A 17,005-nucleotide genomic window follows, 5' to 3' on the forward strand; every position below is an offset into this window, starting at 1 on the left:
TGTCCACATTTCCAGCATAAATTAAGTCTGTTGGTGTAAAGCACTGCAAATATCACATCGTAAATGTACATTAAATTAATATTATAACAAGCTGTGTGATGAAATATGTACGGGTTACTAGCTAACCATATGTGTTGGCGATGGGTGTGATTTGGTGTATAGGATATTTTGTGATCTGCTGTGTATAATACGTTTGTCACATTTATTTTTCAGTGATACATAAACCGTTGTATAACTGTTAGTTTTGTTCTGTAGTTGTTGTATGACTAGAGCAATACATTACATTGATATTACTGTTTAACAGTCAAATTCAGGTGGTAGTATGTAGTTAGTAGCATACTGATGTTTTATTGTAATTCTCTACCCTTAACTTACTGTATTATTTACTGTGATTATCTCCCCTTTTTTACTGTATGATAGTCACTGAGGATCAACTATGGCTCAACGATATGTGAAATGTCTACTGTCCCTTAGAGGACTTACATATTGAGAACTGTGTCAAATGACTTCAGTCACACTGAAGCTGTCTAAGGATATAATGTATAATTATTTTATTAACAATCTAAGATCTTAATCTTTTTCCCTTTGTTAAAGAACATCTTGTAACTTTTTACTGACTCCTATATTAACTTATTTACTGTCCTTAATTCCTTCATTACCATAGATTATAGAGGTATACCCATTGTCTATAATGATCTATTGACCTTTGTGGGACTGTGGTGGCCGAGTGGTTAAAGGTGCAATGACACTTTAACACTAGCCCTCCACCTCTGGGTTGCGAGTTTGAAACCTAAGTGGGGCATTTTGACTGTAGGCCAGTGATTTTTCTCAGGGTACTCCAGCTTTCCGCCACCTTCAAAAGCCTGGCATGGCGTTAAATGACCCTGACTGTTCATAGGAAGTTAAACAAAATAAACCAAACCTCTATTGACCTTTGTAATCTTTCATGACCCTTTAACCTTTGTACCTATGATGACCCATTTACATGTCACTCCTACATTATCAGGTACTATGGAGACATTGGTATAGACCTGACGAGTATGCTACGACAGAGTACACCCACCATCCCCCTGATTCTGTTGTACTCCGTCGAGGTTGAACATGTCACCAAGCTGTTCAACGACTTCTCCCATAGGAAACAGGCGAAGACTCTTTCTCTCACCATCAACGATGATACGCCGGCCATAGAGAGGACTGCCAAACGTATCATCCAAAAGGGAATGCAGGAGGTACATTATAATGTATAGGAAGTTATTAGCTGCTATCAAGTACCAGCTTGTTCTCCTATCAGTTGAATTTTCATTGTGTTATTCCAGTTCATACAACATTACAAAAAATATTATACATCAAATTTTGTTTAAAAAAGATAAATTTAACAATGTGATGTTACTCTAGTTTTAGATATCTTTTAGATAATTCCAATCACTAATGACACTTTGTACTACTGGATTCTCCCCCTCTATATATATATTTACCTATGTATAGGGGATGTGGGTCCTTCTTCACAATGCTCACAACTCTCCACACCTGATGAACAACCTAGAGGCCATCTTGACCGAGGAGACGAGTCCAGATCCCAACTTCCACCTGTGGATCACGTCTAAAGTAGACACCACAGCTCTACCTATCAGGCTACTACAGAACTCCATCAAGGCTGTCATAGACTCACCTAAGGTCAGTATAACAAGGTCATAGACACCACAGCTCTACCTATCAGGCTACTACAGAACTCCATCAAGGCTGTCATAGACTCACCTAAGGTCAGTATAACAAGGTCATAGACACCACAGCTCTACCTATCAGGCTACTACAGAACTCCATCAAGGCTGTCATAGACTCACCTAAGGTCAGTATAACAAGGTCATAGACTCACCTAAGGTCAGTATAACAAGGTCATAGACTCACCTAAGGTCAGTATAACAAGGTCATAGACTCACCTAAGGTCAGTATAACAAGGTCATAGACTCACCAAAGGTCAGTATAACAAGGTCATAGACTCACCTAAGGTCAGTATAACAAGGTCATAGACTCACCTATGGTCAGTATAACAAGGTCATAACCTCACCTAAGGTCAGTATAACAAGGTCATAGACTCACCTAAGGTCAGTATAACAACGTCATAGACTCACCAAAGGTCAGTGCAGCAAGGTCATAAACACCCAAGGTCAATATGGTAAGGTCATAGACACCAAAGGTCAGTATGGCAAGGTCATAGACACCTAACGTTAGTATGGCAAAGTCATAGACACCCAATGTTAGTACAGCAAGTCCATGGACACCCTAGGTCAGTATGGCAAGGTCATAGACTCCCAAGGTCAGTACGACATAGTCATAGGAATACAGTAAACCAAGTATCAAGTTCAATGTGGTAAAGTCATCAATACATTCATTATCAGTACAATAAGATCACATATATATATATATATATATATATAAAAGGTCAGAACAGTGGGGTGATACACATGTTCAAGTTCACACCAGTAAGACTGATAATACCAAAATATATAAAATATATATACATAGAACTAATTAGAGTTGTAAACAAGACTAGTAGTGATCATTTAAAAGTACATTAAGGATGATGAGGTTATCAAGTTCAAGGTCAGAGATAAATTGACTCTGTTATTTTAACTTTGATTTATCAAATAATTTCTCCTTTACCTTAAAAGTGTTGTTTGTGGTACAGTAAATGATCTCCACTGTATAACTTTATAGGTAATGAAGGACAGTCTGATTCGGTCCTTTACATCATTCGAGTCCGATATCCTGAAGCAGTCATCACGGCCAGAATGGCCACTCATGTTACACAACCTGTGTTACCTCCACGGGGCCCTGCAGCTGAGGGCGCGATACGGACAGGGAGGCTGGAACATCTGCCAGGACTTCCTCAGCATTGGCATCAATGAAATACAGGTAAGCTCAGAACATACATTGTTAATGAATTGAAATTAGATATTAAGACAACATATCTACTATCAATGATAAATCATACTATCACTGTTATATAAGACTGTCCTGATGTTTTATGTTACTAATTCTGTGCTGTGTGTTACTACAGGAAGCACTCAGCTTCATGATCACCGAGTTTAAAGAGCCCCTGACGTGTGTTGCACCAGATGGATCTCAGTCGTCTCGTTCTACATCTTGGACTGGAATACGATACATGCTGTCTGAGGTAGGTACTATCCAGTGAGAAAATCACAGGAACATCTTAAAGTCTATAAAGAACAAGATGTCACATTAAGCAATGATCGTCCTGTAACATATTTAAGTTTTAAACCCCGTCCTCATATGACACTGGTTGTTGCAAGGACTTTAAACCCTTAAATACCAAATAAACAGTTTTTTACATTAAACTAAGAAGTTTGTGTGATAAGATGCTAACCATATAAAACTGTATTGTTTCAGATAATCTATGGGAGCTACATCACGGATGACTATGACAGGAACAGTATGAGTGCTGTAGTAGACTACTGGATCTCACCTAACGCTGTAAAGAAAGACTTTGATGTGGCAAAGTGTAAGTCTCTCAACACATTTCTCCAATAACTTAACAATAACAAAATATTTAAAGTATTTAAATTGAATCTGAGAGAATTCAAATCAAAATATATCAAATACATTGAAAAATATTTCCATTGATCAAGCATTAATTCCAGCTTGTGATAACTAGGTGATGTTATATAGGATACTGTTTAACTTATAAATGGTGTGTTTTTGTGGTCACAGTGAAATACCGCCATCCTCCAGGCTTCTTCAATACCAACCCTCGCCTGAACAACCTGATCCAGGCACTGGATGGCATTAACAACCACTTCCTGGACATTCCAGAGGGCTGCCATCTACACCATAGCAACATAGAGGTCAGTGTCAGGTCAAGGTCATAGGGCAAGGTCACATGCACCACTGCAAAATCTATCTATAGTGACCACTCATGAATAATGGTGTTTTTAAGAAACTTTGATCTAAAAAAAAAACAAAACATTTGTGAATATAAGATAAAAGATCATCAGATGTGGTCACTGTAGCATGAAGCATCGCCTTACAATTGTATATTACGTCAACAACAGTGTAAACAATCCTGCTATCGTTGTATTCAGCACTGCATGGACATTCAGAAAGCACATGAATCACTTCTAATCAAGTCTGATTAAATTACAGTTTATAGTGGAGATCTGTGTTTATACCAGATAGGTAGTCAGAATTCTCAATCATCTTTACAGTATAGGATGGATAATTGTTTTTCAAAAAAAAAAAAATTTCATCCTTTTATGAATTTCAGAGTCAGCATCAAATTTTACAACGAGATGCATTGCTTCCAGCTGACAATATGGTCATTATTTGTTCCTAATTTTATTCCTTTGTTTACTGTTAATAGTTATTGTCATCCTATCAATCCGAAAAAAAGGCCCCTGTTCTTATACCCATCAGATTGGGGACACAATTTCATAGCAAGAATTGTAGAATTTTATGAGGAGTTGAGCGAGAGAAAAAAAGTGATGGCAGGGGGACTTAAGACTATGATAAAATCATCCTGGCCGATTAGATTTTTACCTTCCTGGATGTTTGCATGAATCTAATAGTGACTGTTTTATCAAGTTAAACCAGTGACCACTCACAGCATGATGTATATACTTCACCAAATATTTACAGATATTCTATATAGACACTTCCATTTAGTAAATATTCACACCCTAATTAACACTGTTACATAGCTAAAGGTTTGTTGTATAGTTGTATACCTGCCTCTGTAATAAGTTGAGGCCAAAAGTAATCATTTATATGTACTAGGTTCTCCGGCCCTCCCTCATCTGCTTTAACGTAAAAGCATCAACAAACAACAAACTTTTTCCTGTAATATTCAATATTATTTAACCATAAAATTAGACCACATGTTCATTAATTTGAAACAAAGACAAAGAACCAGCATGATAAATCATTGTGAAGCAGTTTATATGAAAATGGATGATTGGTTTGAGAAAGAAAAAAAAACTCTCATCTGTTTTTTTTGTTTTTTTTTACCAATAAAATGTCATATATCGTAAGTAAATATACCTTTGAATACTGTATAATTTAGGATTTCTAGGCCAATCAGGAGACTGTTCCTAAACTGCTCTACAACTATACAACAACAGGCTTTATACTTTTGTATGTTGTAACTTTATGCACGATTTGTTCATGTTGACTTACGGTGTGTTTTATTTTGTTCCTGCATGCGTTACCAGGACGATCAGAATCTGGTAGGAAGCTCAGTGTCATGTGACTAATGACTGACCTATGTGTTAACGTGTGTGTAGAGTTGTACTAGAGACTGTCAGATGTGGAAAAAAAATAATGACTTTTCTTCTCAAACCTATTTATTTGTCTTAACAGTAGATGTATGTACTATCCCACCCTAGTCCCATGTCAGACCTACGCTAGTCCCTCGTCAGACCCACCCTAGTTTCTTGTCAAACCCACCCTAGTCCCTTCTCAGACCCACCCTAGTCCCTTCTCAGACCACCCAAGTCCCTTCTCAGACCACCCTAGTCCCTTCTCAGACCACCCTAGTCCCTTCTCAGACCACCCTAGTCCCTTGTCAGACCACCCTAGTCCCTTGTCAGACCCATCCTAGTCCCTTGTCAGACCCACCCTAGTCCCTTGTCAAACCCACCCTAGTCCCTTGTCAGACCCACCCTAGTCCCTTGTCAAACCCACCCTAGTCCCTTGTCAGACCCACCCTAGTTCCATGTCAAACCCACCCTAGTCCATTGTCAGACCCACCCTTGTCCCTTGTCAAACCCACCCTTGTCAAACCCACCCTTGTCAGACCCACCCTAGTCCCAGGTCAAACCCACCCTAGTCCCTTCTCAGACCACCCTAGTCCCTTCTCAGACCACCCTAGTCCATTGTCAGACCCACCCTTGTCCCTTGTCAAACCCACCCTAGTCCCAGGTCAAACCCACCCTAGTCACAGGTCAAACACACCCTAGCTAGTCCCTTGTCAGACCCACCCTTGTCCCTTGTCAGACCCACCCTAGTCCCAGGTCAAACCCACCCTAGTCCCAGGTCAAACCCACCCTAGTCACAGGTCAAACACACCCTAGCTAGTCCCTTGTCAGACCCACCCTTGTCCCTTGTCAAACCCACCCTAGTCCCTTATCAGACCCACCCTAGTCCCAGGTCAAACCCACCCTAGTCCCTTGTCAGACCCACCCTAGTCCCTTGTCAAACCCATCCTAGTCCCATGTCAAACCCACCCTAGTCCCTTGTCAAACCCACCCTAGTCCCTTGTCAGACCCACCCTAGTCCCAGGTCAAACCCACACTAGTCCCTTCTCAGACCCACCCTAGTCCCTTGTCAAACCCACCCTAGTCCCTTCTCAGACCCACTCTAGTCCCTTGTCAAACGCTCTCTTGTCGGACCCACCCAAGCCCCTTGTCAAACCCACCCTAGCCCCTTTTCAGACCCACCCTAGTCCCAGGTCAAACCCACCTTAGTCCCATGTCAAACCCACCCTAGTCCCTTGTCAGACCTACCTTAGTCCCTTGTCAGACCCACCCTAGTCCCTTGTCAGACCCACCCTATTCCCTTCTTAGACCCACTCTAGTCCATTCTCAGACCAACCCTAGTCCCTTGTCAAACCCACTCTAGTCCCTTCTATGACCCATCCTAGTCCATTCTCAGACCAACCCTAGTCCCTTGTCAAACCCACCCTAGTCCCTTCTATGACCCATCCTAGTCCCTTCTCAGACCCACCCTAGTCCCTTGTCAGACCCACCCTAGTCCCTTGTCAGACCCACCCTATTCCCTTCTTAGACCCACCCTAGTCCATTCTCAGACCAACCCTAGTCCCTTGTCAAACCCACTCTAGTCCCTTCTATGACCCATCCTTGTCCCTTCTCAGACCTACCATAGTAACTAGTCACGTGTTGGATGTGTAGAACACAGAACCATATTGTTCAGAACCCTGTATGCTAAGGACAGATTTCTTATCAAAGAATTTTCGATATTTTTCTTTCAAACATTATTAGATATTTTCAAAAAAGGAAATCAATTTTAAAAAATGTTTATGATGCAGATTTATTCATTCTTTAGTACACACCATGGTAAAAAATGTATCTACATGAATAATAAAATACCCTAGCTAGTCCCTTGTCAGACCCACCCTTGTCCCTTGTCAAACCCACCCTAGTCCCTTATCAGACCCACCCTAGTCCCAGGTCAAACCCACCCTAGTCCCTTGTCAGACCCACCCTAGTCCCTTGTCAAACCCATCCTAGTCCCATGTCAAACCCACCCTAGTCCCTTGTCAAACCCACCCTAGTCCCTTGTCAGACCCACCCTAGTCCCAGGTCAAACCCACACTAGTCCCTTCTCAGACCCACCCTAGTCCCTTGTCAAACCCACCCTAGTCCCTTCTCAGACCCACTCTAGTCCCTTGTCAAACGCTCTCTTGTCGGACCCACCCAAGCCCCTTGTCAAACCCACCCTAGCCCCTTTTCAGACCCACCCTAGTCCCAGGTCAAACCCACCTTAGTCCCATGTCAAACCCACCCTAGTCCCTTGTCAGACCTACCTTAGTCCCTTATCAGACCCACCCTAGTCCCTTGTCAGACCCACCTTAGTCCCTTGTCAGACCCACCCTAGTCCCTTGTCAGACCCACCTTAGTCCCTTGTCAGACCCACCTTAGTCCCTTGTCAGACCCACCTTAGTCCCTTGTCAGACCTACCTTAGTCCCTTATCAGACCCACCCTAGTCCCTTGTCAGACCCACCCTAGTCCCTTCTCAGACCCACCCTAGTCCCTTGTCAGACCCACCCTAGTCCCTTCTCAGACCCACCCTAGTCCCTTGTCAGACCCACCCTAGTCCCTTGTCAGACCCACCCTATTCCCTTCTTAGACCCACTCTAGTCCATTCTCAGACCAACCCTAGTCCCTTGTCAAACCCACTCTAGTCCCTTCTATGACCCATCCTAGTCCATTCTCAGACCAACCCTAGTCCCTTGTCAAACCCACCCTAGTCCCTTCTATGACCCATCCTAGTCCCTTCTCAGACCCACCCTAGTCCCTTGTCAGACCCACCCTAGTCCCTTGTCAGACCCACCCTATTCCCTTCTTAGACCCACCCTAGTCCATTCTCAGACCAACCCTAGTCCCTTGTCAAACCCACTCTAGTCCCTTCTATGACCCATCCTAGTCCCTTCTCAGACCTACCATAGTAACTAGTCACGTGTTGGATGTGTAGAACACAGAACCATATTGTTCAGAACCCTGTATGCTAAGGACAGATTTCTTATCAAAGAATTTTCGATATTTTTCTTTCAAACATTATTAGATATTTTCAAAAAAGGAAATCAATTTTAAAAAATGTTTATGATGCAGATTTATTCATTCTTTAGTACACACCATGGTAAAAAATGTATCTACATGAATAATAAAATACAGAGTTGCACACATCAATCACAGGTGTGTGTCAAATTTTTTTTTTTTTAAAAGTATTCATTCCTGAGTAACACCAACATCAAAACACCTATAATACCATTTATTAGTTAGCTATAGATTTGTATATATTGTAGAGTAACATCCCACATCCCCCCTCCCTCTTGGGGAAAACACTGCATGTTAAATTTAATTCAAGACGTTACTGTGTAATATGAATGCTGTAGGCATTAACAATTTAACACCACAATAACGATGTAAAAAATCTTAAATATTATAACTAGTAACAATAATAAGTCTGTGTGAAAAGGGGAAGGAATTATCTAAAACTGTTTGTTGTTTTATGCCCTGATGTATAAGTTCAAGTTTGTTAGTTGGTGTTGTATAACATATTTTTGTAAATTTTTCTTTAAGTTTATATGATTATAGTAAATCATACCATACAACTGGACAACAACCAGTGCTTAAAACTATATATCATGATATTGCTGTTTATTATATCTTTGCATATTGATGGTTCTCCATACTATCTTATACATGATAATTAATTTATCAGATATCACTACATGTATACCATCTACAGTTCCCTGGTAGTGATCTGTTTGGTTTATATATGACAGACTTTATTTGGAGATATTGTTTAAACATGTATTAATTAATCATGTGCCTGAAGATCTACCAAAATAGCTGAATTTTCACATGAGATTTACCATCTAGTTCACCTACACACAATTCTTGGCACAGAATTATTCTTGTTTTAGGATCCAGAGTACCTCAGGTTTTTGGTATCATTCCATATTTCCATAAGTTCTGATTTAATATATATTTCGCAATTCATTAACTGACTAATTAGATTGTCATTTCCATAATTCTCTATTATTGCAGACACTATTGGGAGATGAACAGTATGTTTTTACCCGTCTCAACAAAGTGTTTGATGCCATGCCATCAACAGACACTCTGTCTCACAAACTTTTCCCCAAGCCACCAACTCCATTCCACGGTAAGTATTAGCTGTAGGCATCAGATTTAATCCATACAGCATACAGAAATGGACATCTTATAGTGACTGCAAGCTGTAAATAGTTGTACACGATTGATTTGTGCATTATTCTCACAACATAAATTCACCAATTATTGATTTCACCATCCCATAAATTATTGTCTAAAATTTCCTGTGTGTAATTGTCATACATATTTTTTTAATTTCTATAGTCAGTTGATATTGGGGCAGTCATTCTCCATTTTACAGTAACTCCAAATCAAGTTACATCATTCCATTAACTGATGCTAATTTCCACACTTATTTATGTAAATTTATTAATATTATTTGACGATGCATTTTCCGATGATACAATACTTTTCCAAACATATTGGATCTTATCTATATATAACATACCGATCCCGTTTATCTAGGTCCAGCCAAGGCAGAGATCAGTAAGTACAGTAATAATCCAGCCGTGTTTACTCAGGGAACCTTCGCCACATCCACATACTCCGTCCTCAAACGTACCAAGGAGATCGAGCTTTGGGAAGTGTGTCACACACTGCTTTCCAAGATGCCAAAATCCTACAACAGGGTATGTTTGTTAATATATGTGAATTTCTTGAAAATAAATTTCCAAATTAGACCTTTTCATTAGTATCTGAATGTACAGGATCGATGCAGTTAATTTTCTAGCGTTCTTGCCTCGAGGGCAAGTGAGCCTATGGCATTAAGTGACAAACATTTGTACATCGAAAACATTTTCTTCAAAAGTTTCTTCATAATAACCAGGAGGCCTTTTGTCACAATACTGTCAATAAAGCATGTTAAGATGAATAGTTGTAAATTTTGTTCATTTGTCTGACAATGACCCACTTCAAGGTGTTGCAAGAGAGGAAAAGTTTCCCAACAAGAATTCATAAGGGGTAAAGTAACAATGTCGTCTGAAAAAGATCCACATTGTATATAGCATATTGATATATCGTCTATTTTATAGGATTTCCTGTTGGACCGTGTGAGGAAGATGGCAGATTTCCCATCCTTCAATACCTTCATCATGAAGGAGTTTGATCAGATGATCCTCCTCATTACTGAGATCAGGACAACACTACAGGTATATACAGACTTCCATCCCTACTCAGACTGGTGTAACCTGAAATCAGTCAAAAACACTCACCTCAGACTAGTGTTACTGAAATCAGTCAAAAACACCCACCTCAGACTGGTGTAACCTGAAATCAGTCAAAAACACCCACCTCAGACTAGTGTTACTGAAATCAGTCAAAAACACTCACCTCAGACAAGAGTAACTGAAATCAGTCAAAAACACTCACCTCAGACTTGTGTTACTGAAATCAGTCAAAAACACTCACCTCAGACTTGTGTTACTGAAATCAGTCAAAAACACCCACCTCAGACTGGTGTAACCTGAAATCAGTCAAAAAACACCCACCTCAGACTAGTGTAACTTGAAATCAGTCAAAAAACACTCACCTCAGACTAATGTTACTGAAATCAGACAAAAACACCCACCTCAAGACTAGTTTAACTGAAATCAGACAAAAACACCCACCTCAGACTAGTGTAACTGAAATCAGTCAAAAAAACGCTCACCTCAGACTAGAGTAACTTAAATCAGTCAAAAAAACACTCACCTCAGACTTGTGTTACTGAAATCAGTCAAAAACACTCACCTCAGACTAGTGTTACTGAAATCAGTCAAAAACACCCACCTCAGACTAGTGTTACTGAAATCGGTCAAAAAACACCCACCACAGACTAGTGTAACTGAAATCAGTCAAAAACACCCACCACAGACTAGTGTAACTGAAATCAGTCAAAAACACCCACCACAGACTAGTGTAACTGAAATCAGTCAAAAACACTCACCTCAGACAAGTGTTACTGAAATCAGTCAAAAAACACCCACCTCAGACTAGTGTAACTGAAATCAGTCAAAAACACTCACCTCAGACTTGTGTAACCTGAAATCAGTCAAAAACACCCACCTCAGACTAGTGTAACTGAAATCAGTCAAAAACACTCACCTCAGACTGGTGTAACCTGAAATCAGTCAAAAACACTCACCTCAGACTGGTGTAACCTGAAATCAGTCAAAAACACCCACCTCAGACTAGTGTTACTGAAATCAGACAAAAACACCCACCTCAGACTAGTGTTACTGAAATCAGTCAAAAAACACCCACCTCAGACAAGTGTAACTGAAATCAGTCAAAAACACCCACCTCAGACTAGTGTAACTGAAATCAGTCAAATACACCCACCTCAGACTAGTGTTACTGAAATCAGTCAAAAACACCCACCTCAGACTAGTGTTACTGAAATCAGTCAAAAACACTCACCTCAGACTGGTGTAACCTGAAATCAGTCAAAAACACTCACCTCAGACTGGTGTAACCTGAAATCAGTCAAAAACACCCACCTCAGACTAGTGTTACTGAAATCAGTCAAAAACACCCACCTCAGACTAGTGTTACTGAAATCAGACAAAAACACCCACCTCAGACTAGTGTTACTGAAATCAGTCAAAAACACTCACCTCAGACTGGTGTAACTGAAATCAGTCAAAAAAACGCTCACCTCAGACTAGAGTAACTTAAATCAGTCAAAAAAACACCCACCACAGACTAGAGTAACTTAAATCAGTCAAAAAAACACCCACCACAGACTAGTGTAACTGAAATCAGTCAAAAACACCCACCTCAGACTAGTGTAACTGAAATCAGTCAAAAACACCTCAGACTAGTGTAACTGAAATCAGTCAAAAAACACCCACCTCAGACTAATGCTACTGAAATCAGACAAAAACACCCACCTCAAGACTAGTTTAACTGAAATCAGTCAAACCTCAAATTGGTACAGCTGGAATCATCCATCTCAAACTGGTACATCTAAAATCACCTATTTCATACTGGTACAACTGAAATCGCCCACCATAAACTGGTACAGCTTAAATTACCCACCTCTAACTGGTGCAGCTGAAATCACTGGTGTTGTTGAAATTAACCTCAAACTTGTGTAATTGAAATTAACTTCCTCAAACCGCATGGTGTAGTTGAAATTTAACATTCTCAAATTGATTTATCAGCAATCAAAATTAATTACATCTAATGAAAAAAGAATATAAAGGACCTTCTTATTAGATGAAATTTTAACTACTGTATTGTGTGTTGATTATGAAATGTTATTTCTAACTTAGAGACGGGGTAAATTAGTTAACTTGGTACTTTTATCTTTATATAGAACACATTTGAATGACTGTACACAATTGATCTTTTACCAGGCCATTAAGAATGCATGCGAGACAAACGTTTTGGGTGACATGATGTCTGACCATATCCTGTCTGCGGCTGATGATCTGTACTATGGCCGCACACCCCAAACTTGGTGTCGAATGGCTGGCAGCTCGGCTCCTCCAATGAATTTCGCCGTTGGTAACTGGTTCAATGATCTTTCAAACAGGTGTCTACATTTTGAAAGAATACTCAGCCAGGTAATGTACAATTAAACTTATTAGAGTAATGTTTAATGTGCCATTGATACAGTAACAAATGATTATGTTGAATCCTGTTCGGTCAGGGTTGTCTGTGATGGCCACTATAAAGCAACCAGGCCTTTATAGGCAGATTAGAGATTGTTATTTGAAGAATTTGTTTAGGAACCAAAACATGTAACCTTTATAAACAGGTTTTTATGTTAGAAAGATAGCCTTTATAGACAAGTTTTCATGCTATAGACGTGGGCTTTCAGCAATTTTTTGGGCTGTAATTACAGTACATGTACTTTATGAAACAATTTATGATATCCTCTTGTTCAAGAATTAGTAAAAGTTTGATATTGATTACCTGCATTTCCTGTACCAGGGACGAGACAAGATGCCTTGTTACTGGCTAGGAGCCTTCTTCAATCCACGTGGACTCCTAGCTCTACTGAAACAGGACTACATTCGACACTACTGTGGAGACCGCTCTGGAAACTTTGAACAGTTTGTGTTCCAGACAGAGGTCACCACCAGGGATAAGGAACATGTATGTATACCACTGTACTTGTCTATAGGCATAATACAAAATCACTGTGTATAGGGACCACTCAACATGTATGTATACCACTGTACCTGTCTATAGGCATAATACAACATCACTGTGTATAGGGACCACTCAACATGTATGTATACCACTGTACCTGTCTATAGGCATAATACAAAATCACTGTGTATAGGACCGCTAAACATGTATGTATACCACTGTACCTGTCTATAGGCATAATACAGAATCACTGTATATAGGGACCACTCAACATGTATGTATACCACTGTACCTGTCTATAGGCATAATACAAAATCACTGTATATAGGGACCACTAAACATGTATGTATACCACTGTACCTGTCTATAGGCAAAATACAAAATCACTGTATATAGGACCACTCAACATGTATGTATACCACTGTACCTGTCTATAGGCATAATACAGAATCACCGTATATAGGGACCACTCAACATGTATGTATACCACTACCTGTCTATAGGGACCACTCAACATGTATGTATACCACTGTACCTGTCTATAGGCATAATACAAAATCACTGTATATAGGGACCACTAAACATGTATGTATACCACTGTACCTGTCTATAGGCATAATACAGAATCACTGTATATAGGAACCACTCAACCAGCAAAATATTTACAACTGTATATAGGGAACTACTCCTACTTCAAAAAAATTATTGATCCCTTTTAGAGATAAAACATCAATAATAGCCAATTAATGGGGAGTTTCTTTATGATTATCAGCTCTGTCAAATAATATTTTTAAGCTAAAGAATTTTAACCTTTTTGTAGTAATATTGGGACCATTATCAATATGAATTCTTGGGGACAATCAATCCTCACAATTGAGAAAACTACAATCACCTGACTTATACTTCCTTTCCATTGTTAACAGCTGCGAGACCCGCCACCAGAGGGAATGTTTGTGTACGGAATCCACATGTGGGGTTGTGCTTGGGAGAAGACCACCATGGAACTCCAGGACACACCTCCAAGGATAGGGTACTCCAGTCTGCCTGTTGTTCATGTCAACTGCTACCCTGCCAACGAGAAACCCCTCCTCCAGGACCCTGTAAAGGCAGCCGAGGTGTACCAGTGTCCTGTCTATGCCTCCCGCCTGAGCAAACGGGAACCCATCATGGAGATGGACTTCAAACGCGAGGGTTATCCTGCTACTCGCTGGTCTCTAAGGGGACTTTCATGTACCATCAGAAACTACTGAGCTATTTGCTCCTACATCAGTTAAATATACCTTCTTGTCCCAGGATTTAAGGGTTTACCAACAGTCTGCCGAACTTGTATTTATTCGTTCATGGTCACAATATTTCTGTGATCAGTGCAAAGACAGTTGCTTACATTTGCAATGTTAATTGTTTTCAATATTTTTTGTTAAAATTTGGACTTGTCACAATGTGTTTTGTCCCAAAAATTACCCGAGTTGAAACTAGAATGAAGAACAGTCATTCTATAGTTTTGAATTCAAACTAACAAGTTGACTACCTTGAAAATAATTCTTAAAAGTATGTAAATATAGGTACATAATATAAGAAACATTTGTGTAAATGCAATCAAATGTTCATCAGTGTTAGTCTGTGCAGTCAAAGCTGTATTTTATTAGCCAAAGTTAATCACCTAGAAAAAGTTGTCCAGGTAGATATTACAATTCTGTTGTAGAAATGTTGTCAAAATAGCTAGGTCCTTCTTTACTGTTCAGAAATTTTATATATTAGTTTTGCAATAGTGGCCAAATAAAATTGGATCTGAGCTTGTATAATCCTTTGCACATAGAAGTGCCTTACAACAGAAAGGGAATGTGTCAAATATCTTGTACATAAAATGTACATGTTGGTGGTATCTTATGGAGGTGTACATAGTTATATTTAGTAGATTTTTGTACAGGACATAAGTGAGAGTGCTTTCATCACATTATCATGTTTCCACAAGTATTTATCTGTCATGGTGTGTTTATCATTAAAAAGCAGTATTCCGTGTTCAGCAATACCCATGTATATGAGGAGAGAATCACACATTCCGTCATCCATTACAATATCAATACTATAGTTCACTACTATAAACCAGATCTATTTATTCCTTTGTGTAGAATTTTGTATATTTATTGGGATGTCAAAGTTTGTTATATTTACATTTATAAACATTCCATCTTGGATCAAATATATGTTGTAAATAATTCCTAATTTTCTATAGAATGCGATACAGTACAGTTTATGCAATCTCAACTGTTGAAGCACACTGTAATGTACTGGTATATAAGGGTTGTCTACTAGATATTTTTATATTTAAATACTATACTGCTGATCCAGTGTCCTCCGTGTGAAGTGCCCGTCCATTATATACAAGTTTTTGGTTTGATGGTTATATAGATGCCGATACTATACTCTTGACCATCGTCCTGTGTTAATCTTCAAGACATTAGCTCATTCACTGTCCGTCCTGTATTATACAAGTTAGTTGTTACATAAAAACTATTATTATATGGATGATGCTAATATACTGCTGATCCATTGCGTGAATCTTACTGTCCGTCCAGTAAAGACAAAATGTCATATAAAAACTTGCATGCATATGCTGATCTTTTAAAGAAATCTTACAGTCCGCCCAGTATAGAGAAGTTGTCACATAAAAACTTATATCACGCCCTCCTATGAAACTTTACATCCGTCCTGTACATACGTGTTGTCACATTTTCAGACATTTTTTATCACAAATAGGATGCATAAAGAAATTACAAATTTTCTAACTTGTTTACTGCTGAGAGCTGTATTTGTTACAGTTGATGTTTGTACGTCCTAATGGTTTTCCATTTATTTCTCCTTTACTGGAGAGTAATGAAGTATTTTACATATTTCAAACAATAAATTTGTTGTATTGTTAATACCAGCTTTTCTTCTTTGTTACTTATATTATGATCAGACTGAATCTTTTAAGTACATGTCAGTGGAAATCAGAGCAACTATGAGCATCATATCAAGGTGTCCTCTAAAGTTCTGCTTTTGAGTTTCTAAGAAACAACAATGTTTTAAACTCATTTCTCATACATATATGCAACTTTTTTTTTTCCCCAAAGTTTCACACGACTTGTTAGGAATGGAACTCAATGATATGGTTAATTTTTTTTGATAATATACCTACAATTGCTTAGAAAATGAAAAGTCAATAGGCATATTGGAAGAATGTCCTATTTATTTAACAGGATAAATCACAATAACTCAGATACATGTGTATATTTAAGAAACAATTAAGAAAAATAACAAGAAATTTAAATTTCTCAAATCATATGTGAACAAAAAAATGTTCAAAGAATGATGTATACAGCTTATAAATAGGCATAACAAGTAGACTTGTATAATGAATAGAAATAGAATATAAAATTGTACTCTATCTTATTTCATTGATATCACTTAAATTATGTTCATTTGTCAAAGTTCTTGGATGGTGTTGAAAATAAATTACCCGTATACGCATACAAATCCTGTATATTTCAACCCTGAGAGATACCTTAACCAC

General features: G+C 38.8%; 1 protein-coding gene across 1 annotated transcript in view; it reads left to right on the forward strand.

Annotated features, from left to right (window-relative positions):
* LOC117327363 (dynein heavy chain 5, axonemal-like) overlaps nucleotides 1-16,373 on the forward strand; it is an 87,434-nt gene extending 71,061 nt beyond the window's left edge. Inside the window, 12 exon segments of the mRNA XM_033884303.1 lie at nucleotides 1,007-1,229; nucleotides 1,486-1,674; nucleotides 2,716-2,913; nucleotides 3,059-3,175; nucleotides 3,409-3,520; nucleotides 3,730-3,863; nucleotides 9,307-9,424; nucleotides 9,838-10,001; nucleotides 10,404-10,520; nucleotides 12,711-12,920; nucleotides 13,291-13,455; nucleotides 14,376-16,373. Coding sequence (XP_033740194.1) covers nucleotides 1,007-1,229; nucleotides 1,486-1,674; nucleotides 2,716-2,913; nucleotides 3,059-3,175; nucleotides 3,409-3,520; nucleotides 3,730-3,863; nucleotides 9,307-9,424; nucleotides 9,838-10,001; nucleotides 10,404-10,520; nucleotides 12,711-12,920; nucleotides 13,291-13,455; nucleotides 14,376-14,702 — 2,074 coding nt within the window. The 3' untranslated portion in view covers nucleotides 14,703-16,373.
* The last annotated feature ends 632 nt before the right edge of the window (nucleotides 16,374-17,005 follow it).

The sequence above is a fragment of the Pecten maximus genome, chromosome 5, assembly GCF_902652985.1.
Source record: "Pecten maximus chromosome 5, xPecMax1.1, whole genome shotgun sequence".
In the NCBI taxonomy this organism is placed as follows: domain Eukaryota; kingdom Metazoa; phylum Mollusca; class Bivalvia; order Pectinida; family Pectinidae; genus Pecten; species Pecten maximus.